Raw genomic sequence first — 17,584 nt, 5'->3', positions numbered from 1 at the left:
AGCATCTAGAGGTATTAATCCACTGAAGAAAAAAATTAAGAAATCACCATGAGAAAAACCAATTCAATGAACTTCTGGTTTCAGCCAGTATAGAATAATGGGTATCACACTTCCCCCATAAACTATAAGACAGCTTTCTATATTTTATCCATCTGCTAGGTTTGGTTTTTGCTGCTAACAACGTCGTTGATATAGGGCCCTGAAGTGTGTTTCATTCTTTTTTGATCAAACCATGCTTGTTTCTAAAAGTTCAGTGTTCTTTTCCAGTACCTCTTTTGTTTGACTTTCACTGTCAATTTCATTTTTTATATAAAGCTCACTTAAAGAGCAGTAATTAAAGTTGTCTGGTACATCAGCCTTACCCTTTATTTCTTTTGCTTTCGTCTGTCCACTTGCTACCAGCACAAAACCCTAACCTTCATGATCTGAAACGTGTTCTTTTGTATTTCCTGTCTGCCTGAAGTGTCAAGCAAGTTCCTTCCCGTTCTGCGTGTTGGAACTCTGGCATATTCCATAACTTCCGTAACTTCTGGAATCTCCCCTTGGATCTCCTCTGTACATGTTCAGCTCAGTAATTGCACAGAGTCAAAGACTCCCATTGCAGGCTTCCTGAGCTCCTTCTCTGCAGCTGTCGTCTCTCTAGTGCCTTGGCCCACAAATTCCACTCGCTTTCGTATCCCGAACTCCAGTCTCTTTTTCTGTACCCATTGTGGTAAGTATAGTTCATTTGGGTTTAATCTCCCTCTGTTGCAATTTGGAAAATACCACTCCGCATAAAACTGACAAGGACCACAGCCTTGTTCTGTCAATGATCTAGTGTCTGAAACAAAATATAGGAAGCAGTTTGTTTTATAGTTTACGGGGGAAGCATGATATCCATTATTCCATTATGGCTGAAACCAGAAGTTCATTGAATTGATTTTTGTCAGGGTGGCTTTTTAATTATTTTTTCTTCAGTGGATTAATATTTGTAGATCTTTGCTGATGCATTTCCAGAAAGGCCATATGGAATTTATTAAGCCAGATAACCAGCGCATTTTCATGCTGTTCTATAAATACTTATAGAATCAGTAACAAACTTCATGAGGTTCCTGTTTGAGCTGTACGTTATAAGAGAAGCTGGAGAGTAGTCGCAGATATCATATAAGAACAGCATAAAGGCTTTCTTTTCAAATCAAAGCATTCTCATATCCTTCAGAAGATAAAGCAGACAACCGCTACCAAAGAGATGATGGGCAATTCGCAGAGGAGAGTGACATTGGGTGGATAACAATATTGTCCAACATTTAATAACCCAGGCACAATTTGAACTCTTTATATAAGTTACCTGATTTAATCCTGTAAACAGTGCTGTGAGATCACATTTTTATTTTCATCTTAAAAATGAAAAAACTGAGGATTAAAGAGGTTAAATCGAGTACAAGTGAGAGCCTGATTTCAAACTGAGGTCTGTTCAGTGTTCAGAGCCTAAGCTCTTAATTGTAGCATCGTGTAGAAATGGCTGCATGATAGAAATGGGAATCAAGTTGAATCTTAAAGAACGGGCGAGAGTGAAAAAGAAAAGAGAAGTACAGTGACCTCAAGGAAAGCTAATGTGTTTAGCCACTCTAATTAGAGCAGGGTCTAACCAAAGCATATTTTAAATTATTTGAGTGAGAGAAAACAAGGTACTTATGCATGTAAATAGTGTCTAAGAAAAGTTTTTCTAGCAGAAAAGAGGATGGATGTGATGGAAAGAAGACTGGAGTCGGGGAGACCCCTGGAGACTGACTGAGAGTAACCCCCAATGACTGATTAAAAAGCAGACTCAGGGTGATGACATTGGGACTGGTGGAGAGAAGTGATATGACAGATAGCTCCCGTGAAAAACTGATCAGAACTTGATTACAAACTGAGCTGATCACAGAAAGGAGCAAGCCAAAGATCCCACCACATTTTTGTTTTTGAAAAAGGGTGAGGATGGGAGACGAGAAAGACAGGAGGAAGGGCAGGTCAGGGAAAAAAGCTTCTGTCCACCGAGTTTCCTGCAGAGCTGTCCACGTGGAGTGTCTGCAGGCATTGAACAGCATGGAATTGGAATTGGAATGCGAAGGTGGGAATCCTCAGCCTTCCCATACTCCCTTTGTGCTTCAACCCCAATTTCCTCCATCCAGACAATGACATTTTTTATTGGCTAACTATGCATTTATTAAAGAGAATATTATATATCTGTTGCTACTTTACAGAAAGAAATTCTGGAACAACAGCAACAAGAACGAAATGATAACAGTTTTCGTGGCATTTGTATGTTTTGCAACGAGGAATTCCTGGGAAACAGGTTAGCCATTATACATGCCTTTAAATGTTATTGTTTTTCATCTGAAAACTCATCAAAACATCTCTAATGGTTATATAAATTAATTTCTGTGAGTTAGCACAGGACCGTTTTATATTATCAGCAGTAATTTCTTTTAATATGCCTAACATCAAAGACGGACTGTAGTTGCTCTAAGCAAAATAGGGGAATAAATTTTTTAAATGCCAAAACTAGATTTGTGTTTAATGTAAGACTTTTTTAATTGGCTGACAGACAAGACCCTATGCAACAGACACACCATCCTATATTAACTTGTTAACTTTCAGCAGTTTTTGCTGTATGACTTTTGAAAATTAAAAATGATGAAACTCTAAGGACAAAACCTGGGGAGTTTGTAATTTGTCATTAACCCCAAAACCACCCGGTGTACTGTAATTCAGTTCCAATACTGAGCCCCCCAGAGTCAGCCTCAAACTCTGCAGGTTTAATAGCATCGTCCCCAACAAGACTGCCCCCCACAGACACCAGCGACAAGTTCAGGGGTTCCCACGAAGAATCTGCATAAGCTCAGCAGTTCACTGGAATGATTCACAAAACTCCAATTTTATATCCAGAATACAGATCAGGGACAGTCAAATGAAGAGACTGGGAGCAAGTCTGGGAGGTCCTGAATGCAGAGCTTCTGTGCCCTGCCCCCAAAATCAGGGTACCAATGCATTCAGTCACCAACCAGCCGTCTTCACTGTGCTTTGGTGTTCAGAATTTTTAATGGGGTTCCATTATATAAGCACGATTGATTCAATCATTGAACTTCTTCTCCAGCCTTCTTCCCTCTCTGGAGGTCGGGCTAGCTCAGTTTTTCATGTCTTGCAATTTTTTGTGGAAACTCAACAGCTTAAATAATATAATTTGGTAACTCTAGAAATCAGATCTGCCCTCACCCAACCATGGTTTTTGCTGTTGCTGTTCATGTATTTGATGACCTTCCTGGACTAATTCTCTAAGTGTGTATTCTTGGTCATGTGTAAAAGTTACATAAAATAAAGTTTGCCTTTTCTGCATAAACTAATCGACAGGCTGGTCATTGTGTACCCAGGTTATCCTAACCCTTGCATGTGATCAGATGTGTTAATTGTGGGTTCCAGGTCTCTGTCTAATGATAAACTGACTAAATGTTTATGATTCCAGGTCACAGCCAGTCATATTTCTCTTGGGCAGTTGTCTCTTCCTCTTCCCCACGAGGAATTGCAAAAGTAGGCAAATTTAACAGCTTATTTGATAGGTTAAAGGATGGAAACCTAATTCACCTGGAGAGTGTACCTGTCCAGTGGCAGAGAGTGAAACACACCTGGGACTCTTTTAAAGACTGACGTAATTATATGTGTACTTACATGCTTTATAACATCACTTTTCATAGCGCAGGTGTGTGTGGCAGTGTTTAGCACCTGCTTGTATTCTGATCAATGTTGTTTATCATTATACGAATACTGTTGCTGACCTGATTTGTTCCTGGATGATTTATAAGTAATACAAATTGCTGAAATTTCTTCCTAGATCTGTTCTTTTGAACCACATGGCCAGAGAACATGCTTTCAACATTGGGCTGCCAGACAACATTGTAAACTGCAGCGAATTTCTACGTACATTGCAGAAGAAGCTTGACAGGTAAGTACGTTTTTATAAAACACAACCTAAAGCTATTAATCTTGGACTTGGCTATACAGTTTTATAGATTAATAGTCAGAAATAATTAAAGAAATGGACTTTTCTCACTCCTCCTGTTGGAGAATTTCATATTTTGTATGGCAGTCCTCATTTTGTGTAGCTCGCATTGCCTTTTAGTGATTTAAATAAAAATGTCAGATATCCCAAACAATGTACATGCCATATAAGGCATGTTGTGTAAGGTATGAAGAATATACTCACCGTCCAGCCTGAGAAATAGAACATCAGTAATTCCACTGACTCTCCTGTGTGCCCTTCCTCATTGGAGTTTCCCCCAGAAACCACTACTCTTCATTTTCTTTTTCTTTTCTTTTTTTTTCAAATTATTATTGGTTTCAGGTGTACAAAGCAATGTACTAGTTGGACATTTACACCCCTCACAAAGTGATAACCCCCCCACCCTACCACCCCCCTGACATCGTATACAGCTGTTACAGTTCCACCAACCCCGTTCCCTGCACTGCACTGCACATCCCGCAACTACATACAAATGTATATAAAACCACAGTCGATTTACAGTGTCTTTAATTTTCACTAATTTATCTACACATTTAGTAAATATATTGTCAGCTTGTGCTGTCATTCAGCTCTCTGTGAGACATGTGATGCCAGATGCATGGGTGTGCCTTTCAGTACTTATCCATATTCATGTAGCGCAACACCCCACTTTTCCCAAGGTCAGGTTTTGGCAACCTTGGCCATCAAGAGCTTAGCTAGTAGACATGAGGAAGGAAATTCTCCAGGTTACCAAAATGGCTTTCAAACATCTTCCCACTTTTCTTTCTAGGAAAGGGTCCATTTCTAGGAAAGGGTCCATTTGTGGTTTTTTCCTCAAAACCTAGTTTTCTTTATTTGAATATATTACCATTACTAAAGAGTGTGGTATCTCAGCCCACACCGTATGGACCAGTGACATTAGAAAAGAAGTATCAAGTGAGACAGATCAATTATGAAAAGTTCTGAATTCAGATTCTGCTATCAACACTACATTCAAACAAATCCCTTCAGTCTTTTATTGAATGACACTTCATTTATAAAATAATACCAGAATATCCCTAATCAGCCTTATCACTCATAAATTGTTTACTATAAAAAATATAGTTATTTCTATGGCATGAGAAATAGTTGAAAGGTATTCAAAAGAGATGAAAAAATAATTCAGAATTGGAATAACTGATGTCAATCGTTTGAGAGTTTTCGTGTAGGAGGGAGATTAGACTGATTCTTTGTGTCTCCAGCCAGTAGAATGCTGATGACTGTTGGGTGAAGTTACAGGGTAGCAACTGTCAATCTTAGTACCAGAAAGACATCTTGTTAGTAATCTGTTCAAAACTAGTGATCACTGCCTCATTAGGTAATAAATTCCAAGTCAGTGGAAATAAATATTCGAGCAGAAGGTACATGAGAATGATAGGATAATAACTAACATTTATTGATATATATACACACACGTATATTAATATGTACATATATATTGCACATAATGTATATATACATATGTATTTTGTTCATATATATAAATTGTTCATATATATAAATTGTATATGCAGAAATATGTATGTTATCATAAAAATTATCTGTAACTAATTTTTAGTTACAGTTTTATCTGTAACTAATTTTAGATATTACTTCAGTTTAGAGGTCAGAAGATGAATGGCAACAGAGAGGAAGTAACTGGTAGGAGCTGGAGCCAGAAACCACTCTCTGCACATCAGCTGGCAAGACATAGCAAACTATGGACAAATTGTTATCCTCGGGGGAGGCAGCCAGTGCTAGTTGTCATTATTTAAAGAACATGCCTTCATTTTCATGTTTAGAATAAGTAATTTGTAGTAAACCACCAAAATAATTTTTGGATATTAGCTCTTTATCACAGTTTTAACTAAATAGCCAACTTAGCCAACTTGAAAATGAACCGTGTTTCCCCAAAAATAAGACCTAGCCAATAAGACCTCGCCGGACAATCAGCTCTTTTTGGAGCAAAAATCAATATAAGATCCGGTATTAGATTAGATTAGATTAGATCAGATCAGATCAGATCAGATCAGATCAGATCAGATCATGACCCGGTCTTATATTATAGTAAAATAAGACTGGGTCTTATGTTAATTTTTGCTCCAAAAGACACATTAGAGTTGATTATCCGCCTAGGTCTTACTTTCGAGGAAACAGTACAAAGCTAAGTAAATAAAGTGAGAGAGGTTCTGAGAAGGATGTCATATCCCATTTGAAGATTCTGTATGACCTAAAATGGGTAAATATGTCTCAATAATAATAAAGCGCAACTGCAGCAACTACCGAGAGACTTGCTTCATCCGTCAGTGTCTGTCTGTTTCTCTCAGCTTGCAGTGCTTGTACTGTGAGAAGACCTTCAGGGACAAAAATACACTTAAAGATCACATGAGGAAAAAGCAGCATCGAAGGATCAATCCCAAGAACAGAGAGTATGATCGGTTTTATGTCATCAATTACTTGGTAAGTCTTTCTTTTCATAGTTGAAAATTTGATTGCATTTCCACAAACAAAAATCTCTCTACGGGCCATCTAATATTTAAACAAACAATTACTACAAAGGTCAAACTGTAATTAGGTGTACTTCCAGAAGTGATTAGTTTTAAAATGGTTTGTTTACAAAGCATGACTTGATTTGTGAGTTGTTTATACTATAAAAATGTCACATCTCTAGAACTCACAGTGATGTTGACCAAAAAAATAAACAAATATCAAGCACTTGGGTCTCCACACACTGTCCCCCATTTATTGTATCATCTGTTACCTTGAGGCCAGACTCATGTGTTCTATTCAAAAAACACCTGTGGACCTCTGGCTGTGCTAGGGGCTGTGCTAGATAATTCTTTAAAAGAAAACTCTCTTCCCTCTTCCTCTCTCCCCATTAAAAAACCCTCCCCTTCTACACAAGATAGATAGATAAATAAATAAATAAATAAATAAATAATTGTGATCATTGTCTTGGGCCAGCTTATTTTTCATGGAAATTTTAGAGAAGTCAAGTAGACAAGAAGACTGTTAGGTGTTTGGCATAGGACAGACTAAGAGGTTACCTGTTAGGGATTTTCAATATGCTGAAAGGCTTCCTTGCTCAGAAACCTCAATTCCACTTACTGGCCTCTGTGGATTACAGGTCCTTTTGGTTCAGAAAAGGTATTCTGTTGGAGGCAAGTGTTGCTAAATGGGAATTGGTTTTCCTCCTCTCACTGTAAAAGAATTGGAATTCAAACCCATTGTCCACACGAAGACATACTTGAGTCTAATCAGCCAGTTTACCTATTGGACAGAAACTAGCATATCCCGAATTTCGTTGGAAATCTCCGCTCCAGGGTGGAATTTTTGTCTCTTCTAACTAATCCTTATAGTGTTCAAATAAAACTCCCCTTGAAGCAAGTTTAGCATGTGTTTGAAGACTGAATGAGAGGTAGCTGGGTATACGGCAAATGTTTTACACCTAGCTAAAAGCCAGGGCCCCTTCGAGTCCGTCGGTCTTCTCTTTAAATCACTCGGCCATTAATTCCCAGAGCGAATGCTGCTGCAGGGCCCAGCCCAGTCCGGTCGGGAGTGGATTTCTGTGTTAGCTCTAAGGAGTCTTCAGGTACCGCATACCGCTATGGAAGCAGTTTAATAGTGTTTCCTCCTGGGATCTTTTCACGTGATATTCAGGAGCTTGGAACCAGCCTTGTGTAGCTGGTGCTGTTTATCTTTCCACAGAGACTTCAAAGGCCCTGCTCAGTCCAATTCTGCTGGCACTTTTAGAAAAGCATGATGCTTCTACTTCAGGACTGAACCGGTCTGCCAGGGCCACTGTCCCTGGGTGAGCGAGCTGGGTTAGTGTGGCAAGAGTCACGGCCTGAGAGCAGGGCTTCGAGAATTGCAGAGGCTTTAGTAACTCCATGAAATGAAAACTAAATCACTTTGGGGTAATACTGATGGAAATAATGTGTTTAACCAGCAGCGTTTGAGTCATTGCTGCGCGCGCCAGTCACTGTCGAGTATTTATGTTGTCCCTTCACCTTAACCACATGCCTATGACACGGGTTTTGTCATTATCCCCACTTTGTAGGTTAGAAGACTAGGGCACGGAGAGATTGAGGAATGTCCCCAAGGTCACAGCACTGGGAAGGTGACTTAACCTCTCTGTGCATCACTCTTCTCCCATTTTTCCTCAGCTTTTTACAATGGAAGTAATACTAAGCCCGCCCCTTACTCTTCGGGTTGGGTTTTTGGTCAAGTAATGGTGATGAATTCATGAGGATCTCTTCACCCTCCCTTGCCTATTGTCTGTTGTAACGAACCAGACTGTGAGCCACGGTCAAAGTGAAGCCGACCTCCCTGAGCTCTTCAGGGCCCTGACGCCAGCCTTACCCTTTTCAGCTGTGTGTGCTCTTCCGCTGATGGAAATAGCCAACAGTAAGAATGATTCTTTTAAAACCTGAAATGTGTTAGGACACTTCAGCATTTTGGAAATGGTGTGAACTCACCTTTGAAAAAAGGTGAAGAAGCTAGTAAAGTCTCTAAAGCTGTGTAAGTGTCCTAAATTAGAGAGTTATCAACCTTAATAACATCCTAGGAATACTGTTGTAAATAAAAGGTGTGACAACACACAAAATGAGGGTAGGAAAGACTGTTTCGTATCCTAGTAGTGTGGTTAGAACAGTGAGGGCCAACGGCTGCGCAGCATCGCTTCAGCTTGCTTTTATACCCCGTTAATGAAAACTGTTTATGAAGAATAAATTCTTCTGAAAGGTTATTTAAGCAATGAATAGTGACATGTTTTAAAAGGGAAAAAAGAGACTGAGACGCATTCAGGGCTTATTCCTCTTCGTTAAAGGTTTGCAGGAGAGCGTGGTGTGAACAAAAGACGGGAGGTGGGATTAGTGGTCGGTGTCCACACAGACGTTTCTCCCATCCTCTTCCCTCCAGAAGCCAGTTCATTGGCTTCCTACATTCTCCACACATTTGAGTGCCTTCCACATACCAGATCCTGGTGGCACAGAAAGAACAATCCCGCAGACAAGCCAGTGGTTGATTTGAGTCACTACTCACTCTCAGTCTGTAGGTTGGTGGGGCAAACAGACATTCGAGCACATTCATCTCAGCTCCTTGGCCGGGGGTCCAGTTCCGGTGTCTCAGCGTGCCTGTAGCAGGTTGGGTCGTGCACCCACAGACTTCCTCACCTCCACTCCGGACGTGGTCTCCAGACCAGCGCTGATGGAAGCACCCACGATACTCCTAGCAATGCACCTTTCATGCACCTGATAGTCATGAAAAGGGACGGAGGCTGGTTTGGGCTCTCCTCCGAGCTCAGCAGACAGATTCTTTTTCCTTCTTAGGTCAGATCATATCCATAATGTTTAATAATTCATATCAGTTTCTGAATAATAACAGACTCGCAAATGCATGGAAAGCTGTTTGCACAGCCTAGATCACCTACTTGGAGTTCTTGCTCTGTTTTCTCACAAACACGAGGGTTCAGTGGAGAGTAGTGATGGTTAAGGGGACAAGGTCCCGGCAGCTTCACCTTCTGCCACCCCGGCCTTGGAGAGCAGCACCGCTTACCGCCATCATCCAGGCATCAGCCATGTGCTCCTAAGGTGCTCGCGTTTCAAGCCGTGAGTTTTTCTAAAGGGAATTGGTTTTGCAGTGGTTTTATTATTTGATTTCAGTTGTTATTCTTTAAATATACAAAGCCATTTTAACAAAAGTAGACTTTTAACCTGTTTTTCATAGCTTTGTTACAGTTCTCTTTAATGAGATAATTCAAATTTAAACGCTTTTCTCTGTTTCTCATGTTTTTTTGTGTAAGCACATATAAGTGTGTGTGCTTGGGGGCGGAGGGATACTGGGTGAAAGGGATCTTTTTTCCCCGTGTTTTTCTTCACCCTCTCCTTGATCATAAGCCATCTGATGCAGGGGTTTGAGGGGGTGTTCTGAACATCTTTACTGACATGCCTTCCAAACTTTGTTTTTCTTGTATTCTTTGCCTTCCTGACATGATTCATAAGCAGGCACAGTATCTTAATTAGGGAGTTATGTGCTTTGTGTTTTTTTTGTTTTGTTTTTCTTCTTTCAGTCTTATTCCTGTAAAAGTCATATATTTAATTGTACCAAAGCACAGCATTCTAGGAAAGTCTAGGCCACTGTCACTTGTTTCCTAATATGTTAATGGACAGAGGTCCGTTTTCTTCTCAAGTGGTGAGTGGTCAGTGCTGTTGCCTAGATAAACCGCTACACGTGGTAGTGAATGCTGAGAAAGTTGCAAAATAATGCTTCGAGTTTGAAGTTTGACAAAGAAATTTTTTTTTGTTACATTTGGCTCCAAGCCTTTATTGATAAGCAGCATTTTCCCGTATCGCTGAGAATGGGAAGAACACAGAGGGCCCATCCTTGAGTAATGCCTTGCCGCCAAGTCCAGAGACACCAAGTAATGCACGAGAGAGCTAATCCGTCCCCAGAAATTCCAGCTGACAAGGATCCTGTCGGCAGTGCAGAGGCCACCCTGCTTATCCATAATGAGGTTCAGACACTTTGTGACGACTGTGGGAAGCACATTGGAGTCCACACTAACTCTTCAGTGACGTCATGGTAAATCTCTGCACGTCAGAGTTTATGCAGCATCTAGCTGACAGATGACGGCTTCCACACCTCTCCTTAAGTTGATGAATGATAGAGTTTCTTTCTTCCTTTAAGTCATCATGGCACTTGAAGCTCTTCAGTTTTAGTTAAATGAATACCTTTTTTTAAGAAAACAGTGTTCACCACTGAGAGTGAGTTTTGGGTGTTTGTTCAAAGAAAGGATGTCAAACAAGGATGTCTGTATTTGTAGCAGGTCACGTTGGGCTTTACGGTAGCCGTACTTTAGCTGCTTGAAGAAGGGTCCATTAATGTCCCAGCATCCCTCTTTAGGGCACTGTCTGCTTGTGCCAGATGTGATGGGAAGACTGTGGAGAGAGAACAAATGGCTCCCGGGAGAGAGGAGAAATGGTTGAACCAGAAGAAGTCACTGCTTAGGACTCCACAGAGTTTTGCTGGAACTGTGACTGAGTTTGCCAGACGTGGTCCTAAGAGGGTGGACCTTCCCCATCCAGAAATGGTGGTGGTTTTTTTCAAAAGAGATCCTAATGTGCAGCCAGGGCTGAGAAACGCAGATTTGCATTTTAAGAGAAAAGAATTTGATTGACAGGGTATTGCTGCTTCTCCGAAAAAAAAAAAAAAAAAACTGAAAGCATTTTGAGGTACATATATCCTTCCTCATCCCCAAAATAACAGTTTTACTATATCCTGCTGTATTGTTTTAAAACCATTTGAGTATGGTTTGGTTTTGTTGTGTATGTTCTGTGTCTATTTCCCCTCCCCTCCTCCACGTGTCTCATTCCTCTGTTCTTCCTACAAAGGAACTTGGGAAATCGTGGGAAGACGTTCAGTCAGAAGATGATCGGGAGTTGACGGACCATCAGGAAGAGTAAGGCTCGTTATTGCTGCTGATTCACTAGTGTTTACAGAGCAGGAAAACGGTTCTTCAATTATCTCACAAAGACCTTCTGCTTTAAAAACAGTTGGCTTTAAAATTGTCGTTCTGGAAAGACAGAATAAAAGAAAGAAAACCATCTCTCTAAGCCATGCATCCTTTCGTGTAATATGGCAAAAATTTGAATTCAAAATAACTTTGATATAAAAGTCACTAAAGCAACTGTTATTCTAACTAAATAGTGGCCTTTTGTCACGAAGGCCATTAATGAACACACAAGTAACATGTAATTCAGAGAAAAGTACATTTCCAGAGTGCTTTGCTGACTGGGTTGGCTCCCAGACTAGAAGTGGTGTGATCGTTGAACTCGCCATGCCGCTCATCACCAGAGTGGAGAAAATAACTGAATTGAACTTAACCTTTTTCTGTGTTCATCCCACTGGTGACAAATTTAAAACATTCACAACAGCTCCTCTGCTTGAAATCATAAGCTTGAGAAGTGTCCGTTTCAACCTAAAATTATTCCTTCTTTTCATTCAATGCTGTTTGGTCTTTTCCTCTCCCGGGATTTTGATTTTCCTGGTTTAGGAATGACAAGAAGGTGGCAGTATCTCCAAAAATAAATGCAAGAGGAGAAAATGGTTAAAGAAAGGAGGAGGAGGGGAGCTCTGTACGCTTTTTAAGTTCTTTATCTACCAATCGAACACCAGATTTAACACTTGCCCCATTTAAAATGATCAGTATTTCCCACATGAAGGAGATACAGTTTCCCTTTTAATTTATCTTTTTCAATTAGCGCTGACACTCGATTCAGCCCATGTGTCATGCAGACACGCATTCCCAGCATCCACCTCACAGCACGTAGACTTGGTAACTGTCTTAATGAGAGAGCGTCCCTGTGTCGCCTTTGCAAAGGAAACCTGGTTGTCTCCGAAAGACATGGCGCCAGCCCTGTAGTGACAGAGCTGCTCAGAAGAAAGGCGGACGCATACGAAAACGGAGCAGCACCTGTTTGCTGTTTATATTCATGTCATGGTGCCGCTTCAACTTTCAAGAGCCGTATCAACAATCATAATATGATGTGACAGTCTTTACAGAAATGTCCGAGTCGAAAGAGATGAGCAGGGTTTCCTGGGAGGATGAGGGGACGCAAGTCGCTGTCCCCTCTGAACAAAGTGAGTCTCCACATTTGCTGTTTTCTTCTTAACACAGCGACTGGTCTGATTGGGAAGAACACCCGGTCTCCGCTGTCTGCCTGTTTTGTGAAAAGCGAGCGGAAACCATGGAGAAATTATGCGTCCACATGGAGGTGAGATACTTTTATTCACTTGGGTTTTGTGTTGTTCTGACACCTGATCAGACTACACGTCATCATTATCCCATTCTTAAAAGTACTAGAAGCCAGGCAGGGTCAGGCCAAATCCGTGCAGGAGAAGCAGAACGCGGCGCCGGACCCGGGAGAGCTGTTACTGTGGGATTTCACAGACCACTGCCGCCATCGCACCCTGAGATGCCTATGGATCCGGCCGGCTTAGAATGCGGGATCTGCAACCATGATTACCCGTTCCCAGACATGCACAGGTTCTGAGTCTTTTCCCGATGCTTCCTGTGCTGGCGAACAAGCAGGAAGGGAGAAAGCTGCCATTCACAGAGCCTTGGGGGGTTAGGGGGGCAGGGGGCACAGGGTGTGGTCCTGCAGCTCCTTTTGGTTACAAGGATTTGGAGAGAAGAAATTTGGGAGAATTCCCAGTTTGTGCGTTTCCTCCTGGATGCCATTTTTATGTTATAATGAAGCTTGAAGCTAGTAGAGCTACACCCGTTTCCATGCCAATGTATCTGAGAGGTGACACACGTCCTGAATCTCTGAGCCTCAGCTGGAGGGTAGGAAAAGGGACGATCTGCTGATTCCCAACAGTATAGCAGCTGGCGGGTGGAGGGCTGATTATAATAGAAAAATATTACCCTACGATTCTGATGTGCTCGCCCTCCCGTCCCCCACTCCCCGTCTGCTAGCCGTGGCGCAGAGTCTCCTGTTTTACCACTGTCACGCCACGGACATTCAGAAACACAGTTCCTTTCAGTACTGTAAGGACGCAGAAGGTATTAAAAGGCCACGGGCATCACCCTCCTGAAAGCAGGAGGTGAGTTTCTCTGAAACAGGCTGCCACGAGCATGTGCCTTCACGTCTCATTCTCAGTACCCTCATATCTTGGAATTGAAGGGAGCCTTAGTGTCTGTACCCTGCGTAGCGACTCCCTTCGAGCAACTCTGCCCAGCATCCTCACGTTTGGCCCGCCTCTGGTGCTACACTATAGGCCTCGCGGGGAATCACATGGTCTTCATTCTCGGTGAACTCGGAAGTTAGAACCTTTACGCAGACAGACAGTAGCAGGGGTGGAACAGAATACAATAAGCTTCTGCACTGTAAAATCCTATTCGATTTATGGGAAGGTGAGTGAAAAGAAACTTGCAGACTTCAATAATATATTTGACAGCATCAAATGAAAAGCAGCCATTGTACAATTACTATCAGCTTGTGGAGCAAAGACTTACGTCCATAATGATAACACAGAAAGGTCGTATCTTACGTAGAGGCTGGGACACTTGTCAGACTGCAGGATGAGACGTAGTACACTGTAAAAACTGGAGAGGAGCTGGGAATAATTAAAATGTTCTAACTGGTTGACTTGACTTGTTTGGATGTGGGGGGAAGTACTTAGATTTCAGACCTCAGAAGCAGAAGGTGGTGAACTGAGAGTTTCCAGCGTCCAGACTCCTGTGAATAAGCTGTTTATAACGTCAGCCGGGAAGATTAAATAATTTGTGTGCTCACAGATATATCAATTCCCCTTTTCAGGAAGCACACGAATTTGATCTCCTCAAAATAAAGTCAGAGCTTGGTAAGTGTGGTTGGGACATCATTTCTCTGGCACGGCGTTTCAATCCTCCGCCCTGGAGGTGAACAGCACCCAGCCACGACGTGTCTCCCCCAGACGGTCTTCACGCTCCAGAAGCAGCGCTTCGCAGCCATTTCGAACTGTGACGTTCGAATGTGGTTTTTGATTTCATATAGTCTTAAAGAGCATGGATTTTGAAGTTCAGATTCCAGCACCTGCATTTACTGGCTGTGTGACATTGGGCCGCAGGGGAACAGGATACTCACTTGCAGGGAGTGGCTCGTGTTTGCAGAACCCCTGCCGCACTGCGTGGGGTCAGCTCCATGATTTGTTCTGTATGCACCCAACTGCACCCTTCTCGGTATCACGATGGTACAAAGAGTAGGGGCATTAAAGCTGAATTACTGACCTGCTGATGAATCCAGACAATAAAAAGTTCACTCCCCACGCGTGAGTTCAGTGACTACTTCCCTAGACTCTGGGATATGTGCTGCACGTTGCTGCTCTTATAGACAGGTATATAATGAGCTCAGGAGTGAACGTGGGCTCTGGACCTAACAGCCTGGTGTCCTAGCCTGGCTCTACAGCTCACTAGCCATGCAGCCTTGGACAGTTCCCTAGTCTGTAATGTGGAGATGAGACCGCTAGCTCTGTGTAGGGTTTGGAGAGGATAAAATGGCAAGTGATTAGAACAGTGGTAGCACGTAAGCCCTATGTGCGTAACTGCTGGCTGTTGTTATTTGGTGCCTATTATTATGCTCTATAATTGTACTGCCTCTTCGGATGGGTTAATAAAGAGAAGTGGCTCTTTTGAAAAATTGTAACAGTGTAAAAATGGGTCTGACTAGTTGTCTGATGAGTCTGTGTATTTTCATTTTCAGGATTAAATTTCTATCAGCAAGTGAAACTGGTGAATTTCATTCGGAGGCAAGTCCACCAGTGTAGATGTTACGGCTGCCGCGTGCAGTTCAAAAGCAGAGCAGACTTACGGACCCACATGGAGGAAGCTAAACATACATCACTGCTTCCTGAAGTAAAGACCTGGGATCAACCGGAGTGAGTACTGCGCAACCACTTACACACGAAGAAAGAAGTGCATGTTTGTTGTACAATGTGAAAACCTTCAGAAGCCTTATTTTTAAAGTAACTCCCCTTTTTACCAATGTAACCAGTTGTTTCAGATTCTATGGTGCAGCGATACACATCTCAACAGATATTGTATTATAGATTTTTAAATTGTGTTTTGTTAACAAAATACTGTAAACATCTTTTCATATCTAATACACATGGACTGCATCATTTTTAATGGGTGGCAAACACCAGATATCCCATTATATGATTATATCCTAATTTGTTAGATATTTGTGTTGTTCCTTACTTTGTGCTCGTATAAATAGCGATACAATGAATATCTTTTTGCCTGCATATGCTTGCACACCTATCTAATTATTTCACTTAGATAAACTAGAAATTACTACGTTAAAGAGTATGCAGTTCCTAGTGCTTTGGTATGCTTTTCCATCGTGGCACATTAAAAGCATTAAGCAGTTGGTCTACTGACGTGTACCTCGTGAGGCATTGTCAGACTCCAGCAACCGTTGGCCAGTGCAGCCTTCTCGGCTGGTTCTCATATCACTCTGGATAACCTCAGCCGAAGTAACCTCTGAGAGGCTGTGGGGTTCTAGCTGCCTGGAGGTTCCTCTATTCTTAGGGAATGTTACATCAGGTCACCCCAAAAGTCTAGCCCCAAAGCTCTAATTTTCCCCTTTAAAACAAAATCCCCGATTCGTGAGAGGCAGACTCAGCCCTATGTTGACATGGTACCTTGTTCCTATAATTCTTACATGGTTGAAGTCTAGCGGTAGCCTAGAACTAACTACAAAGTGTCCAGACAAGGAACCAGAGTAACAGACGTAAACCTCTATAGATGTTTTATCTTTTGATCACCTAGAGTGAAGGAACCGGTAATGATTACATTGGAAAAGAAACCACAAGGGAAAGCAATTCTTTTCATCAGATAGTTAAAGGATTAGTGTACAAAAAAGTAGCTGTGTTTGAATTTTGTTAACCTCGAGGGAAGCCCTGGGACCTCTGGGTAGAAATGAAAGGGGTGTCACATTTAACGCCATATGTCACTGTTAGCGCTAACTAGAGCTGCCCAACACTCGGGTCAGCTACCTTTTACGACAGTGAGTTTCTTACTAAGGTAGATATCAAGCAGAGGCTGTTTGCCAACTAGCAAAGATACTAGGAAGACTGATGTCAGCCAGTAAAGGTCAAAGTGAAAGTCATTCAGAAGTTATCTCCCTTACAACCCTTGCAAAATGCTGTTGACATGGTTGGCAAGGAAACCTAGCAAAATTATAGTAATGTGTACATTCAGCTGCCTAGAAATTTTCTGGACAATTTATAATTTGGTTATTCAATATATCTATGGTTGTTTTCAGGTATTATTTTCCAACCTACGAAAATGACACTCTACTGTGCACACTATCTGACAGTGAAAGTGACCTGACGTCTCAGGGACAAAATGGAAATGTTACCATCATCAGTGAAGATACATCTAAACTGCATGCTTTGAAACAAAGCAGCATTTTGAACCAGTTGCTACTACAGGAGTGCTTGAAAAACTAGAGGAACTGCCACAGAAGCAATTTTTCATGCTTTTTTCCTATGAGACAGACGTGAAAAAATAGTTTAAATGTGTGGCTGTCAGCAAATGATTGGTCCTTGGTGAAATAAACTTTTTAAAAAAAAACACTTTTTTTCTTTTTCAAAAAATAAAAGAGAACAATAAAATGAGGGATTTTTTTTTTTATACTTTGGCCCACAAGTTTTGTTATGTAATCATCGTAAATGATCTCATTTCATTAGACTCATAAATATCTGTAATAAAGACTTGCAAATCACAAAGAAATGAAGTGTTCAAATTATTTACAAACCAACTTTCAACCAGTAGTTTCAGTCTCTTGCCCATAGGCTTTCTTCATCCAGTAAGTCACAGAATTTGACAGATGTGTGCTTTGTGTACTATGCTGGGTAAGCTGGAAACGTAGTGACCGAAAAAAGAACCACAGAGGAAACATCCAGATAATGATAAAAAAGAACCAGATAAAAATGGCGAAAGATCTGGATAATGCACAAATTGGACACTGTGTCAGAATAATCAAGCTCTGACGATATTAT

The 17,584-nt window shown here is 41.5% G+C and overlaps 1 protein-coding gene across 3 annotated transcripts in view; it reads left to right on the top strand.

The window, feature by feature from the left end:
* Nucleotides 1–17,312, top strand: part of ZNF277 (zinc finger protein 277) — a 79,757-nt gene extending 62,445 nt beyond the window's left edge. For all 3 annotated transcript variants that reach the window (XM_081079740.1, XM_081079739.1, XM_081079741.1), the window contains exons 5-12: nucleotides 2,226–2,317; nucleotides 3,851–3,961; nucleotides 6,364–6,496; nucleotides 11,428–11,495; nucleotides 12,714–12,810; nucleotides 14,359–14,401; nucleotides 15,280–15,454; nucleotides 16,846–17,312. In XM_081079740.1, coding sequence (XP_080935866.1) covers nucleotides 2,226–2,317; nucleotides 3,851–3,961; nucleotides 6,364–6,496; nucleotides 11,428–11,495; nucleotides 12,714–12,810; nucleotides 14,359–14,401; nucleotides 15,280–15,454; nucleotides 16,846–17,032 — 906 coding nt within the window. In that variant the 3' untranslated portion in view covers nucleotides 17,033–17,312. The remainder of the gene's footprint in view (nucleotides 1–2,225; nucleotides 2,318–3,850; nucleotides 3,962–6,363; nucleotides 6,497–11,427; nucleotides 11,496–12,713; nucleotides 12,811–14,358; nucleotides 14,402–15,279; nucleotides 15,455–16,845) is intronic.
* The last annotated feature ends 272 nt before the right edge of the window (nucleotides 17,313–17,584 follow it).

Source organism: Rhinolophus hipposideros (genome assembly GCF_964194185.1).
Source record: "Rhinolophus hipposideros genome assembly, chromosome: 18".
Lineage (NCBI taxonomy): Eukaryota > Metazoa > Chordata > Mammalia > Chiroptera > Rhinolophidae > Rhinolophus > Rhinolophus hipposideros.
The sequence above is the reverse complement of the archived record's forward strand: the minus strand, read 5'-3'. Positions and strand labels throughout refer to the sequence as shown.